Source organism: Simochromis diagramma, unplaced genomic scaffold (assembly GCF_900408965.1).
Source record: "Simochromis diagramma unplaced genomic scaffold, fSimDia1.1 OVJJ01000320.1, whole genome shotgun sequence".
In the NCBI taxonomy this organism is placed as follows: Eukaryota; Metazoa; Chordata; class Actinopteri; order Cichliformes; family Cichlidae; genus Simochromis; species Simochromis diagramma.
In genome coordinates this window covers 5208078-5232675 of record NW_024386773.1, presented here as the reverse complement: position 1 = coordinate 5232675, position 24598 = coordinate 5208078, and the positions used below count along the sequence as shown (strand labels likewise).

The following is a 24598-nucleotide window of genomic DNA, read 5'->3' as shown; positions in this document are numbered from 1 at the left end:
GCTCCCCTGCTGACCCTGGTAAGTGTTGTTTTGTCTTTCCTCAAGCCAATTAGTAGTAGCAGGAATTAAGTATTACATTTATGGCTGTTATAGAATCAAATATTCAATAAATATCCAAGTTATTAATTCCAGTACCATCAATAAATATAATTTTAAATGGTTTAATGTGAACTCTTGTTTTTGGTAAATTAATATAACTCAAAGTATAAGGAAATGTTACACTTTTAAATATCACAATTATTGTCAACATTGTTCTATTTCAGTAACCCCAATTGCATTAAAAAGTTGGCCAATCAAGTATGTCCCTGCGGGGATCCTGTAGGGGTTTTTAGGAGTATAGGGTTGTGGGCCATTTTGGTCCCTGTACACTCAGAGCTTGGTCCATATTGCCATTAATGACTGACCCATTTCCGGTGGGTGTTTTACTCCACCATGGTTGTCCTTTGTCACCAGTTCTGCTCAGAATATTTATGGAAATTTTCCAGATGTAGCCAGATTGCAGAATTTTTTTTTTCCTTTGGTGGCCTCATGGTGTTGTGTTTGCTTTTTGCAATGATCTGTTTCTGTTGGCTTCAGGTGGTGACAACAAGTTTGAGGCAGAATTTCAAGCAGTGGGAAAGAAAATTGGCACCTCCAATTCAAGGCCATTATTATTGGCCAGAAAAGGTGAAGAGCCCACTTGAGATCAGGGAGGCGCTGCTTCCCCAGATGACGAGTTCTGATTATTTGGAGGTCTTGATTATGAATGAAGGAAAAGTGAAGCAGGAGAATGAGCTATCACTCCCCCCCCCCTCACAGCAAGATGTTTTAACACCACAAGATTTGAGTTAGGGTTACTAGATAAATATACAGGAAATGTCTGATCATAGTGTACCTGCGTTAGTGGACCTACAGGTGGATAAAAGAGACTACAGATACATTTCATATCAGTTTTATTGAACAAAAACATTTTTCAAAGTTCATGTAGGAAATACAATATTATACAAGTGTTGCACAAACAAGACTAACAGAAAGCAGATCTAGAAAAGGGCATGAGCAAGACAGACCAATTGCGAGGGGGTACAACAAAACTGAGACTCCCAGAACAAAAAGTTCACCAGGACAGATGTGGGTCATCTGCAAAGACAGACGCCAAACAGCAGATGTGGTCTCAGTTCAAACAACGTGGGGATGTTTCCAATTCCTCAATCTTACTTTGTAACTTAAATTACATATTTCTAGATCAATCATCAAATTTAATGTGTTCTTTCTGCTACAGATCCCACATAAGAAAACAGCATTTGAACATCAGTGTTTTGGAAATCCAAAGACAGGCATTATTTACTGGGCTGGAGATTAAATTTGTCTATTTTCTTGGGATTGTACAGGCAGACAGTGGAATTTAAGTTACATTTTCTGGATTTAGAGCTTCATTTAATGGTTTTGCGTTCACTAAAAGCTTCAGAAAAATCTATGGAGACTGACTTTAAGATCTTTTATGTATATCAAACTGATTTTTGTTTTTTTTGTTGTTGTTTTTTTTTTTTTTAAGTTGGCACGCAACAATATTTGTCTAGTGGAATGTGGATTTCTGGAGGGAAATACAGATGTTTGTCACAACTAACATGAAAACAGATTCCTTACTTACTCACAGTAGAAACCCTTTGGAAAGCACAAAAGGCGGTTTGGCGTGCTCATCCCAACCGGCAGACGAACTATCAGTCCCTCAACAGGAAGTTCCTTCTCTTAAATGCATCAAGTTGACTAAGAAGACGAGAAACTATGTTGCGCTAATCGTTTTGTTCAGCACCACCTTTGGAAGATTAGCACCTGTAGAGGAAACCAGTGTGGAGTTAAAAGAAATCAGATTTTCAGATATCTTCTAAATGAAGCAGCGGAAAAGAACATTAAAGACTTCCGTGTCAGGAACAGGTGACAGTAAAGCACTGGCACACTGTCAAAGTGCATTTTGTTTAGTCAGAAGGTGGGCGACATCACTCAAATCAAAGCTGGGAAGTTTTAAAAAAAAAAAAAAAAAAAAAAAAAAAAAACCATTAATTGGGCAAATTCAGCTCAACAAAATACAGAACATGAGTTCTGGTAGTAGATCAAACTTGCTGTAACACTGGACAGGAAACAAACTGCCCTGCCACTCAAGTAAACAGATTCCACCACAAATGTCTCCAACTCAGTCAAACAAATGTGTTCCATCAGGACTCCTCTCTGTTTTCTGCCTGTTAGGTACTGGAAAACAGGAAACTGGAGCAGCAGCTGATCCTGAGTACATGCATTGGATATTTTTTCTTTTTTTCCCCCTCATGTGAAATAGTTTTAACTCATGGGTATAAACCAGAGCCACGCACTATGAAGTAGAGGAAATGAAATTATTAATTAAAAATTATAAATCAAGTTGTATAACCTGGGTTTTAAATTTAGAAAACATGAGAAAATATTGAGATTTAAGCTTGAATTTTTTTTTTCCCCTCCTATCAGAAATCTGTGTGGAATTATTATGCTTTTTCTCATTTGCTATAATAGGTTTACACCATTACATGATCAATTTAACCTGATCAAACATTAAAAAAAAAAAAAAAAAAAAAAAAAAAATCCCTTTATTTAATCCCAGTGCACCAAGATGACTCTACTCTTGGCTTTGTGTGATGTAAGTGAGAGAGGATGTCCTTATAAGGCCATCTCCAACCCAGCTTTGGCTGTTATCACAGTAAGTTAGATGTAAGTGGGTAATAGTTTTGCCAACTATGTGAAGGGCAGCCAATCAGAAGAAAGATGGCTTACAAACCATCTAGGTAAACTGGATGGTTTCAGATAGTGCACAAATGCTCAGTGTAATAAATAACTCAATTATTTTTATTATTTTGAACTGTGAACCATGCAAAGTTAGAATAAACTTTGAAGCTGGATATCACCATAACCGGTACCTTCAAAAAGACTGATAACAAGACCTGAGAACTCTTCCATACTCATTTTCTTCAACCAATTCATATTTTGTCATTTTAAGACAAAGATTATTTAATGGTCATTTTATTTTTGTTTACTGATTCTCTAAACCTAAGGAACACTTTGTGATGGTCTCTAGTTTTAAATGTTTGGTTCAATGCTGTACTCATGCACAGAACACCTTCCTGATTTCCAGCAGAAACAAAAACTTCACAGAAGGAAGACACAATTCCCCTCCTTTAATTTAGTTTATTTATAGAAATTAAACAGCGGTGGTTGTCCCAGCACTAGCTTCACTTTTTTTCCTTCTTTCCAGTGGTGTTGCAGAGTGACATAGCAAGTTGGAAACAAAAAAGAAAGACGAAACAACCTTTATAAAAAAAAAAAAAATTTTAATAAAAAATGGCGCTCTACTTCAAATGAGTTTAAATACTCTACACCGTTAAAGGTGCTGATTCTGGTACAAGCTCACTTATGTCCCAAACAACTCAAAGCAAAGAAGGATGTTTGGTTGAAGTGTTGCGTAGCATAAACAAACATCAACAGTGAAAATGTACCAGCATTTGGCCAATAGTCATTTCCCAGCCTGCTAGGAAAATACCACCTAACTTCAAATGCCTTTAAATCCCAGATGTCTCCATCAGGAACCAGCAGTTCCACAAACAGACCAACATCTTGTCAATCTTCAACACCGGATACCTCCCGGTGGAGGCTACTGTAAAACACTAAAATCTGCAAAAAGAAACAGGAATTGTCACTTGTTCTGGTATCTGAAGCCTCTCAGCACATGGTTGAGAGGTTGGATCTGAATCACTGGGGAAAGGTTGACCTGTAGAATCTTCTGCGCTTTTCTGCAGGCCTCTTCCACAGACCGAGAGTCATCTACCTTTATCACTTTCCCTCTAAAACTTTTCTTGTCCTTCCAACTATTTCTCTGCCGGGTTGGGTTGTTCAGATCCTTGGGGCCATGAACGTCTCTATGGAGACCATTGCTCCTCCAGCCGTTGCTGGTCAGCTCTGTGTCAGTCTGTGGGAATGCCCGACCATTAGCATACAAAACCGGTGCAGAGTCTCCAATTAGAGCACCATCTAGTCGGATAGGGCAGGACAGAGTCTTCTGGCTGAACAAGGCCACAGCTTTGGTGGGTGCCCCGCCACCGTTCTGAGAAGGCTGAGAAGGTATTCCTGAAATCGCTGGCGGGTACTGTTGCTGTAAAAAGCCACTAGAGGCCACCTCAGAGGATGAGTGTGGAGTAGTGTGGATTTGGAGTCTGGCTGTGTGGAAGCCAGATAAACCTTCAATACTGGTCAGTCTGAGGCACGGCTGCATGTCCACATTTGAATTTGCCACAATCCGACTGGGTGTCCTGCTACAAACGATAATGCGATGGTCCACCAATGGTTCTGGAGGGCGAATGCCTTGAATCCTGGGGTTGCTCCTCTCAGAGGTGTTCCAGGATGGGTGAACTTCCCTCTTCTTGGTCAGAGGCCTTCTCCTCCGCCTCTTAGCTGTGGGTTTGACATTCCTGTTTGGTGGTCTCAGCATGTCCTCAGTCAGGGGTTGGCTTGTGCACGACCGGTAGTCATACACATCCTTGCTGCGAAGCACGGTGGGCTTGTGACCCTCCTCACTTAGCTCCTGCAGGAAGGTGACAAGCTCCTCAGTGCTTGAAAGGTCACGGGACATTGGGCTGAGAATCTTCAAAGCATCTAGGAGGACATTATGTCCTGCTGATGAGATCCGGGACCAGGAATGAACAGCCCTCCGCTCTTCATTAGCAAACACCAATGGCCGGCCGACCGTGGAACATTGTGCCTCATAAGCCATGACTTGAATTCTGTCAGGAGAAAAAATTACCACATTTGATCAAAACAAATTGCAGAAAACAATGATTCAAGAATTATAACCGATACAGACAGATCAATGCTTCAAGTCCTACTCCACATCATTTTTGACCAGAAAATATACGTTAACTTGCCCATCAAACATGTAGAGCTCTCTTTTCTCTGCGCAATACTGCCAAAATTAAAATTATGCTCTTGTCTCTGTGTTTCCATTACAATTACATTAAATCCCTATAAATGGTCTGTAAAACTTATTACTGGCACCATTAAAAGATTGAAGGTTTAGCCATCATGTAATTTAAATATAAAGCAATGTCAGGCTTTAAAATAAATATTTATACAATAATGGATTGGATTTTATATAGCGCTTTTCAAGGCACCCAAAGCGCTTTACAATGCCACTATTCATTCACTCTCGCATTCACACACTACATTTTAGATCTTCAACATCTCGACATCTCCATTTTATTGTGAGAGGTTGATGCTACATATAAACATTATCACTGACAGCAAAAGAGTTTAAAGAAATTTGGGAACTTCTAGTACCACTGAATTAATAATCCAAGTCTGTGTAAATACAATTAGGTCAGTTAGTTTGGACAATGCCAAATTTGGTTTGTTAAATAATTTTGACTTCATTCATCATTTGCAAAACTGATCATATGCTGTCTGATCAGTTTTGCAGCATTTGCCTGATTTTGAGGAGCGAGATTCTGTACTGTCCATGCATGGGAAGTCATCTACCATTGTGCTATCTCCTGGGCCTGGATGCTGTGACCTTCGGACTCCTGCAGCTGAGCTCACAGTGAGATGTTTTGATAAGAGGCGCCTGAACATAAAATGTTAACATCAGTATGTACTGCTGCAGCTGCGAACACATGGGCTGGAGACTTTTAATAGGCAGATTAATGCTTGAGGGAGAAGTCAGTTTACTGACAGAAGCAGTGTAATCAGACATCCCTATACAGCTGGAACAGCAAATATTGAGAGCTGGCTCGTTATTAGACAATATCAACCTTCAGAGCCACCTTACCACCTTTATACCTCTTCAGATCAAGCCTCATTATGCATTTTGGAAACCAGGGCATAAAGACAGACAAAAACAAAACAAAACAAAACACTAATATGAATTAGAGATGGCACGATACCACTTTTTTATGTCCGATACCGATATCATAAATTTGGATATCTGCCGATACCGATATGAATCCGATATAGTGTTTTTTAATCAACAAAACTGTTTTTTAAATATCTTGCTGCATTTTGTATAAGTTCATACTCAAGTTTAAAACAACAACTACACTAAAGCTATTCTGTTATACCTGTATGCAAAAAAAAATATTTCATTGATCAGTATTGCTGAACTATCTAATAAACTTAAACCTACACCATCCTCCCTATTCTGGTATTTTAAAGAGTACTTAGCATAAATATTAAGCAACCTAACTAATAGGGTTCCAACTCCCAGCAACAACAAAAATAAAAAAAATTAAAAAAAAATAGGGAACCACCCCTCACGCTCCACCTCATGATGCTTACTCGACGTAATCAACCTTAATTTGATGCAGTGTGAAAAAAAATGCACAGAAATCTATTATTTTTCAAGAAATATTAAATAGATTCAACATCTTTCTTCAACAAAATTGCAGACTGCACAGATGGTACCTTCCCAAAGGAAAAAGTACTATAGCTTACTAGGGTATATATATTAGACTTAATAGTTACTATATACAGTAATTGACTTCTATTCATTTTACATCAAATTAAAACTTTGGGTGTCAGATAATTATTTATTAAAAGCTAGACATTTTAAATGAGAATAAGAAAGAAAAGTATGTCTTTGTGCCCCCTTTTCCCTGTTAATGCCCTATCGGCCCCCCTGGCTAAACTTTGCTAGATCCGCCCCTGCACAGTTACCAGCGTCAGCTACGTAGAAAAAGATCCTGGTGTAGAAAGTAATATTAAATACATTCTAACAACAGCTGATCAAGCTTAAACGTGCTGCTGTTGTTCAGCCGCTGGTTTCCTCTTTCTGGTGCAAAGTGGGCCAAAAGCAAACTAGAGACACGGACTCGCGACAGAAAAGCCGATCAGCTGATCGTTAAGCAGTTTCATGATTGAAGTAGCAGCAGGAGAGGCAGTCGCTTGTTAAGCTTAACGCAGGAATGCTTTACAAACATTCAGAGATGGACTTACACACTTGCTTTACTTCTCTCGGGATAACTTTGTCGGAGATGAAATGCCGGGTTGCTAGCGAAGCTCCACATGCTATCCAGACCACCGACAGGTCCTGCGTGCCACAGCCGCTCTATCACGTGATGCATACTGCTCCGACGTGCTAACGTTCTGAGGTGAGTTACGGCGTGTTGCAAGTTTTGTGAGGTGCTTTCGTGATATTTAATGGATCGGATTACATTTTTTATTTTTCTCCGATATCCGATCCAGTAATTTAGGTCAGTATCGGACCGATACCGATACGTAATATCGGATCGGTCCATCTCTAATATGAATAAAGGTTTACAATATTTCAAGATGTGAAATGGCCAAACAATTTATCTGCAGCACTACATAGCAAAAAGTCAGAAACATATTTCTGTGAACACACCCAGTTTGTAGAAATACTGCTATACTTGTACATTGTGTTTTCTGAAAAGAACTAGACACTGCTATTCTATAGCAATCAGACCAAATGGTGTATATGGGTCATGCCATGTACAGTGGGGAAAAAAAGTATTTAGTCAGCCACCGATTGTGCAAGTTCCCCCACCTAAAATGATGACAGAGGACAGTAATTTGCACCAGAGGTACACTTCAACTGTGAGAGGCAGAATGTGAAAAAAAGCAAAAAAAACAAAACCATGAATCCACATGGTAGGATTTGTAAAGAATTTATTCGTAAATCAGGGTGGAAAGTAAGTATTTGGTCAATAACAAAAATACAACTCAATACTTTGTAATATAACCTTTGTTGGCAATAACAGAGGTCAAACGTTTACTATAGGTCTTTACCAGGTTTGCACACACAGTAGCTGGTATTTTGGCCCATTCCTCCATGCAGATCTTCTTGAGAGCAGTGATGTTTTGGGGCTGTCACCGAGCAACACGGACTTTCAACTCCCGCCACAGATTTTCTATGGGGTTGAGGTCTGGAGACTGGCTAGGCCACTCCAGGACTTTCAAATGCTTCTTACGGAGCCACTCCTTTGTTGCCCGGGCGGTGTGTTTTGGATCATTGTCATGTTGGAAGACCCAGCCTCGTTTCATCTTCAAAGTTCTCACTGATGGAAGGAGGTTTTGGCTCAAAATCTCACGATACATGGCCCCATTCATTCTGTCCTTAACACGGATCAGTCGTCCTGTCCCCTTGGCAGAAAAACAGCCCCATAGCATGATGTTTCCACCCCCATGCTTCACAGTAGGTATGGTGTTCTTGGGATGCAACTCAGTATTCTTCTTCCTCCAAACACGACGAGTTGAGTTTATACCAAAAAGTTCTACTTTGGTTTCATCTAACCACATGACATTCTCCCAATCCTCTGCTGTATCATCCATGTGCTCTCTGGCAAACTTCAGACGGGCCTGGACATGCACTGGCTTCAGCAGCGGAACACGTCTGGCACTGCGGGATTTGATTCCCTGCCGTTGTAGTGTGTTACTGATGGTGACCTTTGTTACTTTGGTCCCAGCTCTCTGCAGGTCATTCACCAGGTCCCCCCGTGTGGTTCTGGGATCTTTGCTCACCGTTCTCATGATCATTTTGACCCCACGGGATGAGATCTTGCGTGGGGCCCCAGATCGAGGGAGATTATCAGTGGTCTTGTATGTCTTCCATTTTCTGATGATTGCTCCCACAGTTGATTTTTTCACACCAAGCTGCTTGCCTATTGTAGATTCACTCTTCCCAGTCTGGTGCAGGTCTACAATACTTTTCCTGGTGTCCTTCGAAAGCTCTTTGGTCTTGGCCATGGCGGAGTTTGGAGTCTGACTGTTTGAGGCTGTGGACAGGTGTCTTTTATACAGATGATGAGTTCAAACAGGTGCCATTCATACAGGTAACGAGTGGGGGACAGAAAAGCTTCTCACAGAAGACGTTACAGGTCTGTGAGAGCCAGAGATTTTCCTTGTTTGAGGTGACCAAATACTTATTTTCCACCCTAATTTACGAATAAATTCTTTACAAATCCTACCATGTGAATTCATGGAATTTTTTTTTCACATTCTGTCTCTCACAGTTGAAGTGTACCTCTGGTGCAAATTACTGACCTCTGTCATCATTTTAAGTGGGGGAACTTGCACAATCGGTGGCTGACTAAATACTTTTTTGCCCCACTGTAATAGTTTCCACCTGGCTCCTTAAACTGAGAACTTTAAATGTGTTTATCATCTGAGGTGGTGTAATTTAATAATTTCAACCAAAAATTATGATACAGGATTAAAAAACATGATTTGATATAATTTTATATAAATAAAATTGAACACTTGTTTAATGAAGAGTGAGTGCTTGAAGTGTTAAAGAAAGTGGTTTCACTTCCCGCTGCCACTAAGACAGGAAATCATTCTTTCTTCATGCAACAGCTCTCAACAGCGCAGTACATTTGTCTAGCAGAGAAACATCTGCTCTCTCATGCTAATGTGCCATTTCAACCCTGAACTGCTACTACACTGCAAAAGTCTTACTATTCATCACTGGAAAAATATGACAACTGTAGGTTTCTCTTTGAGTTAACTTCAGTAGTTACTTCAGCAATTACTTCCTCCAAACAATTGACGTGCCTTTTAGACCCCATTCCTTTGAGACTGCTCAAAGACGTCCTACTATTAATTAATGCTTCAAGCTTACGTATGCTCAACCTCTTTATATTAATCCAGTGCATACCACAGGCCTTCAAGCTGGCAGTAGATCTCACCATAGTGAAGCTTAAATGATCTCATAGCCTCAGAGTGGACTCCACTCTGTGCTGTAGGTATTTAAAGGTACTTCACTGTTTTGAATGATATTGATCTAATGATCTCGAATAAGTCTTTTTTTTTTTTTTTCCTCCTTTTTTAAAATGCATAAGGCTAATTAAATTCCACACTGGTCTTCACCGGGATCGACGTAACACTTCCCTTTGGCAGTGTTATCAGAAGGCATGGCATATATTTTATTACTATGCAGACGACTTGCAGCTTTATCCATCCATGAACCCAGACGACACACAACAATTAGTTAAACTCCCAGTATGTTGTTATAACATAAAAACCTGGATGACTTATAAATTTTTAATGCAAGTTATTTTTTTAAATTCACAAAAAACTTAAGTCATTATTCTTGGCCAAAAATGTTTGTGTCCGATTCTTATTCTGGATGGTATTACCTTGGCCAGCAGTAAGAGTACTGAGAGGGACCATCAAGCGATCATATTTCTCCGATACCGACGTCTCTTTATTGGCTCCCTGTTAAATCCATGATAGAATCAAGAAATCCTTCTTAACTCATCCAAGGTCTTGAATAATCAGGTCCCATCTTATCTTAAAGTCCTCATAGTATCATATCACCCCAAGAGAGCACTTCTTTCAGTGGGAGTCCCTTTGTCTTCAGTCAAGTTACTAGAATGAAGAAGTTACTTGGATGAGAGACGAAATGCTTCTCCACTGAAAACACTACATCCAGATGAACAGATTCAACTTTTTGTTTTATATATATATATATATATCCTTACCTGGATGATTGAGCAAGCATGAAGACATTAGGCTTAAAACTTCCCCTTTCCATAAAGCATGTAGTTAGCACTGGTTCAGGTAACTCTGAATTCTCCCCCAATGACACTGCAAAACCTAGGCTACTGGCTGTCCTGTGACTCTCCATTTTTTAATTAGTTAATATTCATCTCCAATTCTCTTCTACAATTTGTCTTTTGTCCTTCTTTCTTTGTTAGGTAGATAAAATAGAAGAATAGGATTTAAAATTCAAAATAATTATCACGATAATTCAAAATACTGTTTGGGCTTCTTTTGTAGGTGTACAGTGGAAGTAACACAAATTATGTCGCTTTTATCGGCACCTAGTAATTAAAACCTTAAAGAACACAGCTAAAGGCTGTCAGCCTCTGTAACCATTGGCTTCCAAGTGACTAAATTTATACCCACATTCCAGAAATGTGTGATTTACCATCAGCTTGAGAGCAATTTTATGTGTTTTGGTACTGCAAACTGTGGTCTAACAAGGCTACTGGAATAATGACTGCTGCATGCTGAATCAAACACCAGCCCATTTTCTTTCTTTAATAGTCAGCTCTACAGCTCTGACTTGCCACTGCTTGCTACATGGTAGTTACTCATCTAGGTTAAACACATGAGACCTTGTTTCACTGAAACAAGTCCTACCAAATTGCCAACTGTGTTTATCAACCTCACCTTAACATCAGCTTCAGTTTTGCTTAAACTTATCTGTACTTTGATATGCAAACTGTTGCATGCTAACAACACTTTCTAAAAGGTTACTAATAACACTTATTAGGTGCAAAAAAACACTGGCAATTGAAAATACAGTATTTCTGTTTTTGCTAAATTTTATACATCTGCAAAGATTTTTTTAAATTTTCAGCGTGGGTTCTTAGTCTCATTTTCTGAGCCTTTCATTGGTGATTCCGGCCTTTTTTTGGCAGTTCTGAGCATCTTTGCAGTGATTTTAAGTACAGTTGTATAATTTATTTTCACCCTGGACTGCAATATAATATTGACAATGAGTATTTCCTTTAGCTTTGCCAAGGATGAAGCATATCACTGTAATTTATCATGTAGTACTTGTGTGTAGTCGCTGATGATGGACACAATGCAAAAGATTTGTCAAAAAATGCACCACAGGGCATGTTTAAGCATGCTTAATAGTCTGATGTGCACAGTCACTAACCAAAGGGCCATCCTGAGCCAGGAAAAACCCTTATTGTCATACTTATTACAGAATTCATTGCACTGATGACAACATCAATGTTTTTCCTGTATACAGAATAGAAAAATTGTGGTGCCACCCAGTGAGGAATGATATGGAGCAAAAAGAATCTTATTCACCAACACTATAATAAATAAAAGATGTCAGTTGTGGTTGAGTATGTGAAACCCAAAAAATTAAAACAAGATTTCTGAAGTAACACGTAACCGCATTTATGTAACGTTATGGGCTGCAAAAATCTAAAATCTTCTTCAGGTGTTCTTCTAGACCCCCTTCCAGCTCAACGAGCTAGTAAAACTTTCTCTTACTTATACTGAACAGTAGGGCTGCCACAAACTATTATTTTGACAGCTGACTAGTCACTGATTATTTTTGCTATTAGTCAACTTGCATCCATTGGATGTAAAATGTACAGCTTATTGCACCAGCATACATCTGCTCTTATATAACTATCATTACCTGGGTGTCATTACCTGTTTATCATTACCATTAAGTCTTTAAGGTATGTGCTAACTAAAAATAAAGACAAGTAGGGGTGTGTATTGGCAAGAATCTGGCGATACAATATGTATCATAATACAGGGTAGACGATACGATATATTGCAATACTAAAAGCCAGACGATATTTGTGTTTAGTAGGACTAAATTTAATTAGGAAAACTCAAGTAAACAGTCCAAACTGTTTAATGCTTGACATGAAACATCTGAAACAAAAACACTCTAAGTTCAAAATGAATGGAGAAATTAACATCTGCCTTATTAGAAGTCATGTCAAATAAACAAACAAAGACTACTTTACTGAAATATCAAGTATTTTTTAAACATGAAAAAAGTAAACATGTAACACTGAAGTCTTTCTAAGTACTATGATTGTAAAATACTTATCCAAAAACTGCTCTATGGAGCATCAAAACAAAGTACTTTTTATGTGACCTTAACATAAACAAATATAAATCAAAAATGAAATTGCTTGAAGAATCCATCCAAGTAAACATTAACAAAAAATGTAAAGTGCTATTACAATTAAGTGTTAATAAAATAAAGTACAGCTCTGCAGTGTCCATCAATGGAACACTTTTAGTACAACCTGAAAAAAGGAATTTACTCATCTAAATAAGTGCTTATGAGACTCAACCAAAATGTCAAACATTCTCATATCAGAGATTTTACATGTGTAGTGTTTTCTCAGTGTTTATTTTTCAATTTCCAGATTTTTGTGCAGGAATACAAGCTGATCGACATGGTCAGCTCTCAGGACACTTCTCTGTGCATTTACTATGTCTCCTGCAGAGGAGAAAACTCTCTCTGCAGAGACACTTGTTCCAGGAATGCATAGGAAACTCCTTGCTACTTTGGATAGCTGAGGCAAGTCTAGCCGCGAGAGCCATGTTTGGTGCATTATCGGTAACAACAACAACAACAACAACAACAACAACAAGGTCCTTTGCGTTCAATCCCCATTCAGCCACAGCGTCAGTTAGTAACGCTGCAATGTGCTCACCTGTGTGACTGTCATGCATGGCTCGGGTTTGTAGTACATGAGACTGAAGGTTCCACTGGTCCGTTATGTGATGTGCTGTAACAGTTACGTACGATTCAGTGGCTCTCGAAGTCCAAGCGTCGCATGTCAGAGCAACTGTCTCAGCCGAGTTGAGAGAGTCCAGCACTGTCGCTTTGACTTCTTGGTACAACTTTGGCAGAGCGATGTCCGTGATGTGTTGTCGAGAAGGAACGGTGTAACGGGGCTCCAGCGTTTTAATCATATTACGAAATCCTTTATTCTCCACAACACTCAGAAGGCGCATGTCTTTGCAAATAAAAGTACTGACTGCGTTATTTTTGTTGCACGAGTTGAAGTTGCTGGTAGTTTCGAAAAGTTAACTTCTTCAATTGTCCGTTGAGAGGGATCACCTCGTTTCGTTTTAAAATTAGCATTTGACGCTACGTCGCTATGGTGTCTAGACACGTGTGTTCGTAAATTTGTTGTGTTACCGGAATATTTGACTCTGGCGGTGCAGATTTTACAGACTGCATAGCTCTTGTCATAGTCTTTACTGCCTTCTTTTGTCCTAAATCCAAAATAAGTCCACACATCAGCTTTGAAAGCTGCGGGGGCCGGCTGTATCCTCTCCTCTTCAGTCATCAGTTAGCTAGTATCACACACGTCCACTGACTGTTCTACTTCGTTCTTTTGGCAAACTAGACGCTTCTACAGTTATCGCGAGACCTCGTTTTTACGTCATAGTAAAGGCGGTAAACTGCAAACCAGTGGCCGGAGTTTGAATTCCAACATACAAAAGAAATAAACAGTAAATGCATGTCATTTTTCAATTAAAAAAAATCGATAACAGTGATTTTAAATATCGATTCAGTATCATTGCGCGAAATATCGCGATATTTCGTTGTATCGATATTTTCCTACATCCCTAAAGACAAGATTATAGTTTATTAAACTTTTAATGAAATCTGCAGATGGTTTCAGTGGGGTTTAATAAACTCAGCCATCTGCTCTTTGCTCCCTACAATATAACAGTACACTGGAGTAAATTCTCTACTATTTCACACTTCTGTTTAATCAGTTTTCTGTTTGACGTTTATTCAGCTGTGTGAAAACTAACTTTAATCTCAGGCAAACCGATTTACTCAGGAACAAATAAAACACTGAAAAAAAAAAAGCCAAACAATAACATTTTTAAGTTATCTAAGTGACTTATATAACATGTTTAACCTGAGTAGTAAACGATTTTTTTGGGGGGGGGTTTGAAAACGATGTGCTCGGAGTTCGCTGTTCTTGCTGGCTTTAGTGAGCCTTGACCTCCCGGTCAGCTATCGAGCTAGTGGGGTAACAGACGTCTCCGAAAACGTCACAGCACTTTTGCAAATATGTGGTGTCTTGATAAATTGAGCAGATATTTGAAGTTTACACAGCTACATTCTCGCATGAAAATATGTTTAAAGTTTATTTTGTGACCCAGAAAGCGTAATATTAAAAACTAAGTAGCTTTTGGGGGTCCACATTAATGTTTTATTTTCATGCATTACCCCACCCCCACCACAATACCCTATAGAGATCGAAAATGTGACGTCAAAACCACAAAGGATTGTAGGTACGAGTGGCAAGTGGTACTAGCGCATGCAGGCTTTCACAAGAAAACAGTCACACAGCGATAAAAAAAAAGAAACAAAGAATGGCAAGAAGCTGTTGTATTATTAACCGCAATAGCCGGTCGCATGACAGCCACGGGAAGCCGACGGGTGAAGAGAGAGTTGTTTTTTTTTTTTCTTTTTTGTTTTTTTGTTTTTTTTTTTAAATCAGAGTCTGTCGTGGAAGAAAAACTGTTCAAGCCTTGTTTCCGAAGTAACAAAGAGCCGAAGGATGGTCGAAGACCAAATATAACGTTCCAGCACACTCCAGCTCACATGTTAGTCTGCTCCAAGCATTTCCACAAAGTTAAGTCTTTTGTTGTAGTTATTACGTAATTTATCATAACATAATTGTTGATGTAGGTTACAAATAAGTCTTATATTGATTTGAATTGGTTGCACTATGCTGCTTTGTTAACTGTGGCTTTGCAGGCTAATGTTTGTGTTTTGTAGGAAAACCAGCCTACAAAATGCTGGAACGCGATCCAGACTGGGTGCCCTCTATCAACCTGGGTCATACCGAGTTTAAAGCTGCTACCACAGCGAGATTTGATCGGTTAAGAGAGAGAACGACATCAAAACAGCCACGAAAAGTCGCGCATATATGTGCCCAAGTGTTGTACTGATCAAGTGATGAATAACTGTTTAAGTATGTTATTTTGATATGGTTATTTATTTTATTATTTTATTTGCAATGTTGATTTGTTTTTCAACAAAGCAGCTAATAAAGCATGATGGAATACAATTTTGCTTCTTTCTTGTAAGATTCTATAATAGAATGAAACAATAATGGCAGTTATAAATAAAGACAATAAATTGAATGAGTTATGAAACACTTATTTTATTTCTATTGGACCTGAAAATGTTGTGTAATACCACAACCTGAAACGACAAATAGATTATCTCCTGTACAGGCCAACGCAAAGGGAAAAAATTTTTAACAACAGCTGTGAATCACCAAAGTAAACTGGACCTGGGCTTGTTGCAGGGATCTGAAGTTACTAGACATTTTGTTAGTGTATGCACTCACACTCGGGATCATATAATTATAAATATGTGCGTGATGAAAGTTGGGCAGCACACGTCTTTAGTCCACTCTGTATGCTCGTATGGGTCTAACTGTTTCACTCCTTTGATTTTTTCCTCTTGCCTTTTTTTTTTTTGCCTTTTCGTCAAGTCTTTGTACGGACCTGCCGTGTTCTCCTTCGTTTTGTACATAACTGTTTCTGGGGCAAATAAAATGCAAGTATGGATTAAAACTGCAGAATTAATGGTTACCAGTGCTGGAAATGCTAGCGCTTGATGCAGTGTTTTGATTTTCCTGCCACTCGTACCTACAATGCAACGCGCGAAAGTCACGTGGTCTGTCGATCTCTATAGAGACAGTAAACAGTAACAACATGTAGCAAAGGTCATCAACCAACTGCAATGACTTAAGTTTTTAACTACATGAGAAACTCTTAAATTTGGTGACAAAAAAAGCAAAACATAAAAAAAACAAAAAACACATTCTTTTTTAAACTGCAGGGTGCATTACTAAAAGTGCTAAAATGCCTTTAAACTCGGGTATTATGTAACTTTCTCCAGTTCTATCTCAATGGTTCTACACCAGAGCGATTGACTTGAAATGCTTCAGTTGGCTGCAAGTCCCCTGAAACTTACTTTGTTTCTCTGAGGACCTAGACGATTTGAGTGTTCAGCTGACGTTTTAATGATCACATGATGCGTGGCAGGGGCAGAGGTAGTGATCTCAAACACTGCCGCACATACACAAAACCCTTTGTCTTTTTAACCTAGAATGCCTGCCCCCCCCCAAATGCTAAACAGACATTTTCATATTTAACCACTACTGGCTTTAGGTTTCATTTTTGGCAGAGTAAAAAGACAATTAACTTGAATGGAAAGCCACCAAGTTTCAAACAGTATTGTGACAGACATTTGATGCGCTTTCTTTGTCTTCAAAATACCAAAATTGTGCCCCCCCCGTATGTTTTGCTCCAATACTAGTATTTAAACCAATTCCAACAGTTATCTCTTGTGGAAAAATAGTGAACAGTGAACTTAAAGATTAAGATGTTAAGTTATAGAGCAGAGCTTGATATTTCAAAGCATTTTCCAAATCAGTTTCCAAATCAAAGTTACATCGGAGACAAAATATACCCTAAATATATAACCAAGCCCAACTCACAAAAATAAATAAATAAATAAATAAATAAATAAATTAAAAAAAATAAAAAAAAAAAAAAAAAAAAAGGAAAACCCCACACACAACACACACAAAAAAAAAAAAAAAAAAAAAAAAGGAAGAAGAGGAATCTAATACACGATCTAAGCACACCCTGGATGTGCTTTAGTAGACGGTGAGATTACTAGAACACAGACTACTACCAAATGAAAGGACTGGTTGCTTATTTGGTTGATGCTGTTTCACTTGCAGGTTTCATTCAGAGTGAAAATGCAGCTGCAAGCAGCCAATGCAGCTGTGTGGTTATAGAGCAGTAAAGCTAAGCAGGCCGATACAAACGTCCGGGATTGGCCAGTTAACCAGTGAACAAGAAGTGCTTCATTTGATGCGCCAGAGAAGACACTCAAAGACAAAGCAGCCAGTGACAATAAAGCCAACTTGACTTGACAGATCGCATCCAAGTTCATGCTGCATACCAAAATTATGAGTATTATTTAAACAATACTGTAGCAGCAGTAGATTTAAAGTACGCAGATTTTTCTTCTGTGCTGTAAGAACTTAAGACATCACTCAACACTTATCTGCTGTCAATCATTCTGCTTGGTACTGCCTAGGAGGTGATAAAGATGTTTTTCCACACCTGAATGGTTTAATTTGGTGAAAACAAAACAAACAACAAAATCTGACTCATGATTAAGTTAGTACAGCTTGTTTGGAAAGCTGAGAAAGCTAGAACAACCGGATTACCCCATGAAATACAAGAACTTGACTTAAGCAGAGTTGGAACAGATATCTAAACCTTTGCTAGCAAAGCTGCAAAAGCAACAAGTACGTTTAAGCAACCTTTACACATCCAGGGAACAAAACAACAAAAATGGGACAAAGTAGCAGGTGTTAAAAGTGATTGCTGTCAAAATCTGATAGGACAAAATGTCAGACTTTTTAAGCGTATCAAAAAATAATAAGGCTGAAATGAACCCGGAACTGAAACTGGTATTTTTGCATTATAAGTGGGAGGTGTTCTGCAAGTCGGTGCTAAAGTTATCTCAAGAACATTTTAATTAACTAACTAAAACAGTTAGCTTCATCAAAGCCATGGCACTGAACCCCAGAGAGTTTGTTGCACTTTTGAAGGAGCATGAGTCTGAACATGGTGACATAAGCTACCACAAAGCCTCAGGTAGCTCAGCCTGGGCGAAGTGCTCAAGAGGACATTAACGATCAGGAATAGATAGATTTGGTGAAAAGTACCCTCTCTCACTCACACACAGTAGACATTACAGCAGTACTGCAACTGAAGACCCTTTTATGGTCTCTACCTTACAATATAGAGAACGCTGAGCTAGGGCTGTTCGATATAACGATATATATCGGATGACGATATAAAAACGTCCATAGTTTCATTTTACGCTATCGTTTGTTTCGTGGTGTCGCAAAATAAACTGTTTACGGCAATATTTTTTCATCGTTTTGATGGTCACTGTAGTGGCTATATTAATTTCTTAAAGTTCTCTCTTTCTCTTATATTTTATATAACCACACTACAGACGGACAAGCACCTGTTTTTATGCGTTGTGGTTAGCAACAACGACGGTAACACCATCGCGTATCCGGTTGTTTATGTTCCACATAAACCTTTCACAATAAAGCTCAAGAGCCTGTTGAGACTTTTCAAAATAAACTAAATCACGTGAAAGAGCAGATTATTTACGGATGAGAAATAAAAAAGAGCCGCCAGGTGCTAAAAAATAAACCTTAGACTCAAACGTTAGAACAGGCTTTTCCCCACAGCACGCCGTGTAATAAATACTCACAAAGAAAACAGCGGCTATTACAACTTATGTCTAAAAATGTATAGTTTCATGCATCGTTTAAAACACTCTACTCCAGCTACATGACGCGCAGCTGGAAACACTTTACACAAGACGAGCTGCCCGAGAGTCACAGAATTTACAGAAAATGTTACATTTTTGTGATTTATTTCGTTATCGGGACGATAGAATTCTTATATCGGGATATGAGATTTTGGTCATATCGCACAGCCCTACGCTGAGGCAACTGCTGTGGTTATTTAGCACCATATAAATACAATTTGTTTGAATTGAGAGGAATGATAAAAGATACTCTGACTGAAGATTTGTTGTGAACTCAGCCTTTTGATGAGTCCTCCGATTTTGAAATTTGAATTTCAAGCCTTTTGTACATTAGGATGGAGGACCCTAACCCATTCTCAGAATTTCAGGGGAACGAAAACCAAAAAAACCCTCCAATAATAATAATAATAATATTATTATGGGGTTGACTTGAACTGAAATACATGTTTTTTCCAGGCAAGATCACTGAACACCTCCTGCCTGACACATCAACACCCCTTTCTTGGTCTCTTTTTAGCATTTATTAACGACGAGTCACCTCTGCTGCTGAGGATAAAAATAATCTAAGTCACCAGCCTCAGAAATCCGAAGTTAACAGCACCTAAGATTAGAGCACAGATAAGTGCCACACAGAGTTCTAGCAGCAGACACATCTCTACATCAACTGTTCAGAGGAGACTGCACGAATCAGGCCGTCATCCAAGTCTGTTATGAATGGAGGACCTTTGGAGAAAATGCATAAGACTCACTACAAGATTCAAACTATTGGCTCATGATCTGAAGCACACAATGGCATGGGTCACTACCAATTATTGAAGCAACCGGACACAGTATGCCTTAAAACAAAAAACCTAAAACAAAACAAAATAAGAAACTGAGAACAGTTAGGGTAAGTAGAAGAAGTATAATTACAAAGAAGACAACTCAATGCTTGGTAATACAGCAGAATTATGGCAATTGTCTCTGTCCAAATATTTCCAGACAAAATTTTAAACTCTGTGCAGCTCACTAACATGAAAGGTTTTGGAAAGCACCTAAATATTTTATAGATCCATCAAATAACAAGTGGTAGAAATTTTGCTTAAACATCAAAAGGTGAAAGAACTATTAATCCTTTACTAGTTTTTTTTTTTTTTTTTTCAACATCACTAGACTCTGTTTGTTAAAAGATATTTATCCAGGTTGCACAACACAGAAAAGCCAGAGAACTATAATCCCATAGTCCTGTAACAAGAAATCTTGAGTCTTAGTGAATTCAAATTAGCTTATATGCCTTGCATTGTAAGTCACCTATACACCAGCTGTAACTCAAGATGCACTCAGGGATGTGTGACAATTAGGGCTGCCACAAACGATTATTTTGATAGTCGACTAGTCACCGATTATTTTGGCGATTAGTCGACTAATCAGATCATGCATCCATTGGATGTAAAATGTACAGCTTATTGCACCAGCGTGCATCTGCTCTTATATAACTATCATTAGCTTAAAGCTTTAAGTGTTTAAGGTATGTGCTAACTAAAAATAAAGACATGATGATAGTTTATTACATTTTAATGAAATTTGCAGATTGTTTCGGTGAAGTTTAATAAACTCCTTGCTATCTAAAATATAACGGGACACCAGAGTATATTCTCGAGCATGTGCAGTCATATTCGTTGTGTTCCCACTAGTGCTTTCAGGTTAATCTCGTTGAAATGACCTTAACGCCACAACACGGCAAATCTCCGTTAACGAGCTACCGCCGATCGCCCCGTGCATGGGGCTAGACGGCCAACACGTTAACGAGCTAACTGCGCTAACACACTAGTTCCCACCCATGTAATTGAGCATTGCGTGGCACATCCAACATACTGTTTTACTTTAGTCCATCACTCGCTTACCTTCAGGGTCATACCTCACATGAAAACCAAAATAATTCCAAACGCCAGATCTGAATGAGGGTGGGGGAGGTCCATGTTGCAAGGAGAGCTTAACTTCTGTCTTGCTAGCTTGCCCTGCGCTCTTCCTTCTGACGATGCTGTCTGTGTTGAGCGCTCAGTGGATCTGCGCTCAACAGTGCAGCCTAGGCGAGTAGTCGAACGCAGATTCACTGAGCGCTCAACACAGACAGCATCGTCAGAAGGAAAGTTGATAAAATAAATTACAAATGTTGTATTGTTCGATACATATGCGTACCGAACCGAAAGCACTGTATCGAACGGTTCAATATCGATACGAATATCGTTGCACCCCTACTAGTTATGTATCGGGCTAATGTTTAAAGCTTTCACTTGAGTAAATTAACTCATATTACTGCTAAGTAATGTTAGCTAAGTTCACAGCATATTTCATAATAGCGCTGCCATACTGCATCACTCAGTGCATTTCAATCATTTCTCCAGCGAGTTTGATAGCTAGCAAAATAATAATCATAATTTAAAAAAAAAAAATAGTATGTGTAACGTACACGTACTGGAAAATTATTTACTAGGACTCACCTATCATGCGACTAGAGAGCACAAACTCCGCCATTGTCGTTTTCCATCAAACACTCATTAAAACAGCGACCTACAGGTATGTTAGCGCACTCATCACCAACTGGCCGAGGTCACACATTGAAACTGACGCAAGGCAGCCCAGGCGGAGAAATGTTGCTTTTACATTTTGCGACTCATTTTAGTTCTCTATCTGATAAGAAAACTATTCAGATAGTTATTTGTGGTGAATGAAATACAGTTACACTTTCAAGCACTTTTAATCACCACATCTGAAATTCAAGCACTTTTCAAACCTTGAAAAGACAACATTAAAATTCAAGCGTTTGAGGATTTCAAGCACCCGTACGAACCCTGTAATTATGCTTGTGAGGTCATTATACATGCAACCTAAAGTCCTGCAACGTCAATTTTATGCGACATGAACAGTACAGCAATAAAGGACATCGAGGCAATGCTGCTGCTAGTTGTATGGCTTTTTGTCAGACAGTGAGCACAGTTTTTGTTTTGTTTTGTTGTGTAGTCAGTCCCCTCACTGCCAGGTTTGCAAAATAATGCTTTTGATTTTTGTAACGCAGTCACGCTCATGGCTCACGTGCTGCCACCATGTACCAAATCGTCAGTCTACTGACTTTTGGATTACCTCAGATCATTTGGAATCCCAGCAGAGTAGGTATTACAAAAGTACCATGTACCAGATAGTACGTCCTAAAGGAAAACACTAAAAACCAAGTTGAGTCATGTGAAGCTGACCCGAGTCAGTGGAAAAGGGCTCGTTCAAGTGCCGTGTGTGTTGAAGTGACCACACAGCTAGCGTTGTGTGGAACTCCTTCAAAAAACAAAAGCTATGGTAAATGGCCTGTATTTATATAGCGCTTTACTAGTCCCTAAGGACCCCAAAGCGCTTTACATATCCAGTCATCCACCCATTCACACACTGGTGATGGCAAGCTACATTGTAGCCACAGCCACCCTGGGGCGCACTGACAGAGGCGAGGCTGCCGGACACTGGCGCCACCGGGCCCTCTGACCACCACCAGTAGGCAATGGGTGAAGTGTCTTGCCCAAGGACACAACGACCGAGACTGTCCAAGCCGGGGCTTGAACCGGCAACCTTCCGATTACAAGGCGAACTCCCAACTCTTGAGCCACGATCGCCAAGTCCAATCCAAACTTCAGTCTGTAAAGCTAGCATGATACCAACCTAACACAACTGTCAAACAATTCCCAGTAAAAACTGAACTGTATTTTTCCTTGAAATCTCACCTCTATTTAAAAATATTTATATAATTTAAAAAAAAAAAAAAAAAAAAAAAAAAAAAGCTCCCAACACCAAGTAGTGACAACAGTATTTTAACCCAAACCACAACATCCTAATTCAGAGTAGTTTTAATCCTAACACTCACCAAGATGTTTTTAAATACCTAACCCGGACTAAGTAACTTATTATTTAATTGCCTAAGGCCCACTCTTTGCTGTGGTCAGGTTTTAATATTTTTCTAAAGAAAATATATTTATATTCACTGCTCAAGTTTTTCCACTTTCAACATTCCCCTGCAAACATTTTAGCTAGTTTTGGCAACCAGCCTTCAAGAATTCGCTACTATCAGAGCCTTTCTGTCGAGGCAGACATTTGTATTCTTTTACTGAAGAAATAAAATAAAAATCTAAAAACGGTGACATAAAATCACCAGAAGAACAAATGAGGAATCAACAGTACTGAGAAGACCAATCATAATAGTTGCGGGTTGGGGCAATGTAATGTGTAGATGGATGTCAGGTTACAACGTAGGATTTCTGAGAGCTTTGTGGTTATGATGTACTTAAGGCGTAGATTTAATGAGCACAAAAAAAACCCAACAACAAAGAAGTTAAACTGAACATTTGTGTACAAACTTGTGTCATTGCTCTGCAACTTGATTCCACCTAGCAGGAGTCCTACTTCACCTCCCACCAGCTGCTCGAAACAAATATCTTAAGGTTTTTACAAACAGTAGATGTAACATGAAGCTTAAGTTACTTTCTGTTTGGCATGAACACACTTTTGTAAGCCTAAAAAGGAAAATGACTACAAGAAACTATAAATGAATGCTAGCAATATGAAACTGACAACGCTCCAAACTTATTGCTGGGTGATGGGCGTGACTTGCCCCAAACAAAAGTTCAGCTAGCCTCACCTTATTTTCAACAGTACACTAATGGACTTAAAGTCATGTTTAATTAATTAGAATGAATAAAGAAGCTCAAAAATGTTGTTCCTATTAAGCAAAAAGTGACAGAACACATTTAAAAACAGGCTAGCCAGTTAATGATTAAACGGAAATATCGACGGGTAAATAAGCTCTCGAGCACCCCCTTCTTCGCGCTGCTCTCGTGCGCCCCCTTGCCGAATGCGCCAACGTGAGTCAGTCCAATTTATACAAAAACATTGCTTTTACAGCGCGCTTAAACTTGGATCAAACGAAGCCAACGCATGTAAGCTTATATTACAACTTTCAGCAGTCTGATAGGAGACGTCGCCATTTTTCGCACGGATATGTGAAGTGGCAGCAGAAAGCTTCGCTCGCCAAACATTCTCCCAACGATCTTTCTTCTCTTTGAGCAGCTACGAGTTGTTGAGGCTCCCTGAGCTCCCTCCTGCCGGCTGGGCCTCCACTCGTCAGACACTAGCCGACGCATTTGCACGGTCAGAAATGTAAAGATTACCCATTGAATTTAAAGAGCTCGTGAAAAAAGCGGAATTACCTTTTAACGGTGCTCCCTCGGCATCCTCCGGTGGTCGCTGTGCCTGCCGACGCTCCACGGTAAAATGGCTGCAACAACAGCGGTGTGGATGACAGACCAGGGAAGAGAGGCGGAGGCTGCTGGGGAGAGAAGGGCGGGCTCTGTTAACCCCGCCGAGGGGTGGGGGTGGGGAACGGGCATAAACGGCTGGGAAATAATCCCGGGTTTAACTGAACAAAACTCAGAAAAAAAGTGTATTTCACAGTGCAACAATTAACTGGAACGCACACTACCCCCCTCCAAAATCCAAAGTATTGATTGTGCTCTGATGTCACGGGTAGGCGGGGCTTATTGCCATTTTTGTCTTTGTAGCTAACAAATCTCTGGGCAAGCATGGCGTTTAACAGTAAAGCTGCTACTAAATGTATTTTACTTTATTTTAACAAAAAATAAAAAATAAATAAAAAGAATATATCTATAT

At 39.2% G+C, this 24598-nt stretch overlaps 1 protein-coding gene across 1 annotated transcript; it reads right to left on the bottom strand.

Moving 5' to 3' along the window:
• Positions 1-915: 915 nt before the first annotated feature.
• On the bottom strand, positions 916-24363 carry ccdc71 (coiled-coil domain containing 71). Its single transcript, XM_040004510.1, has 2 exons — positions 24139-24363; positions 916-4775 (listed from the first exon to the last, which is right to left on the bottom strand). The coding sequence occupies exon 2, from the start codon at positions 4763-4765 to the stop codon at positions 3692-3694; it is 1074 nt and encodes a 357-aa protein (XP_039860444.1). The 5' UTR covers positions 4766-4775; positions 24139-24363; the 3' UTR covers positions 916-3691.
• Between the last annotated feature and the right edge of the window lie 235 nt (positions 24364-24598).

Bases quoted from the DNA above. Each gene is read 5' to 3' on its own strand.
- ccdc71 (XM_040004510.1), bottom strand. From the start codon at position 4,765: ATGGCTTATGAGGCACAATGTTCCACGGTCGGCCGGCCATTGGTGTTT.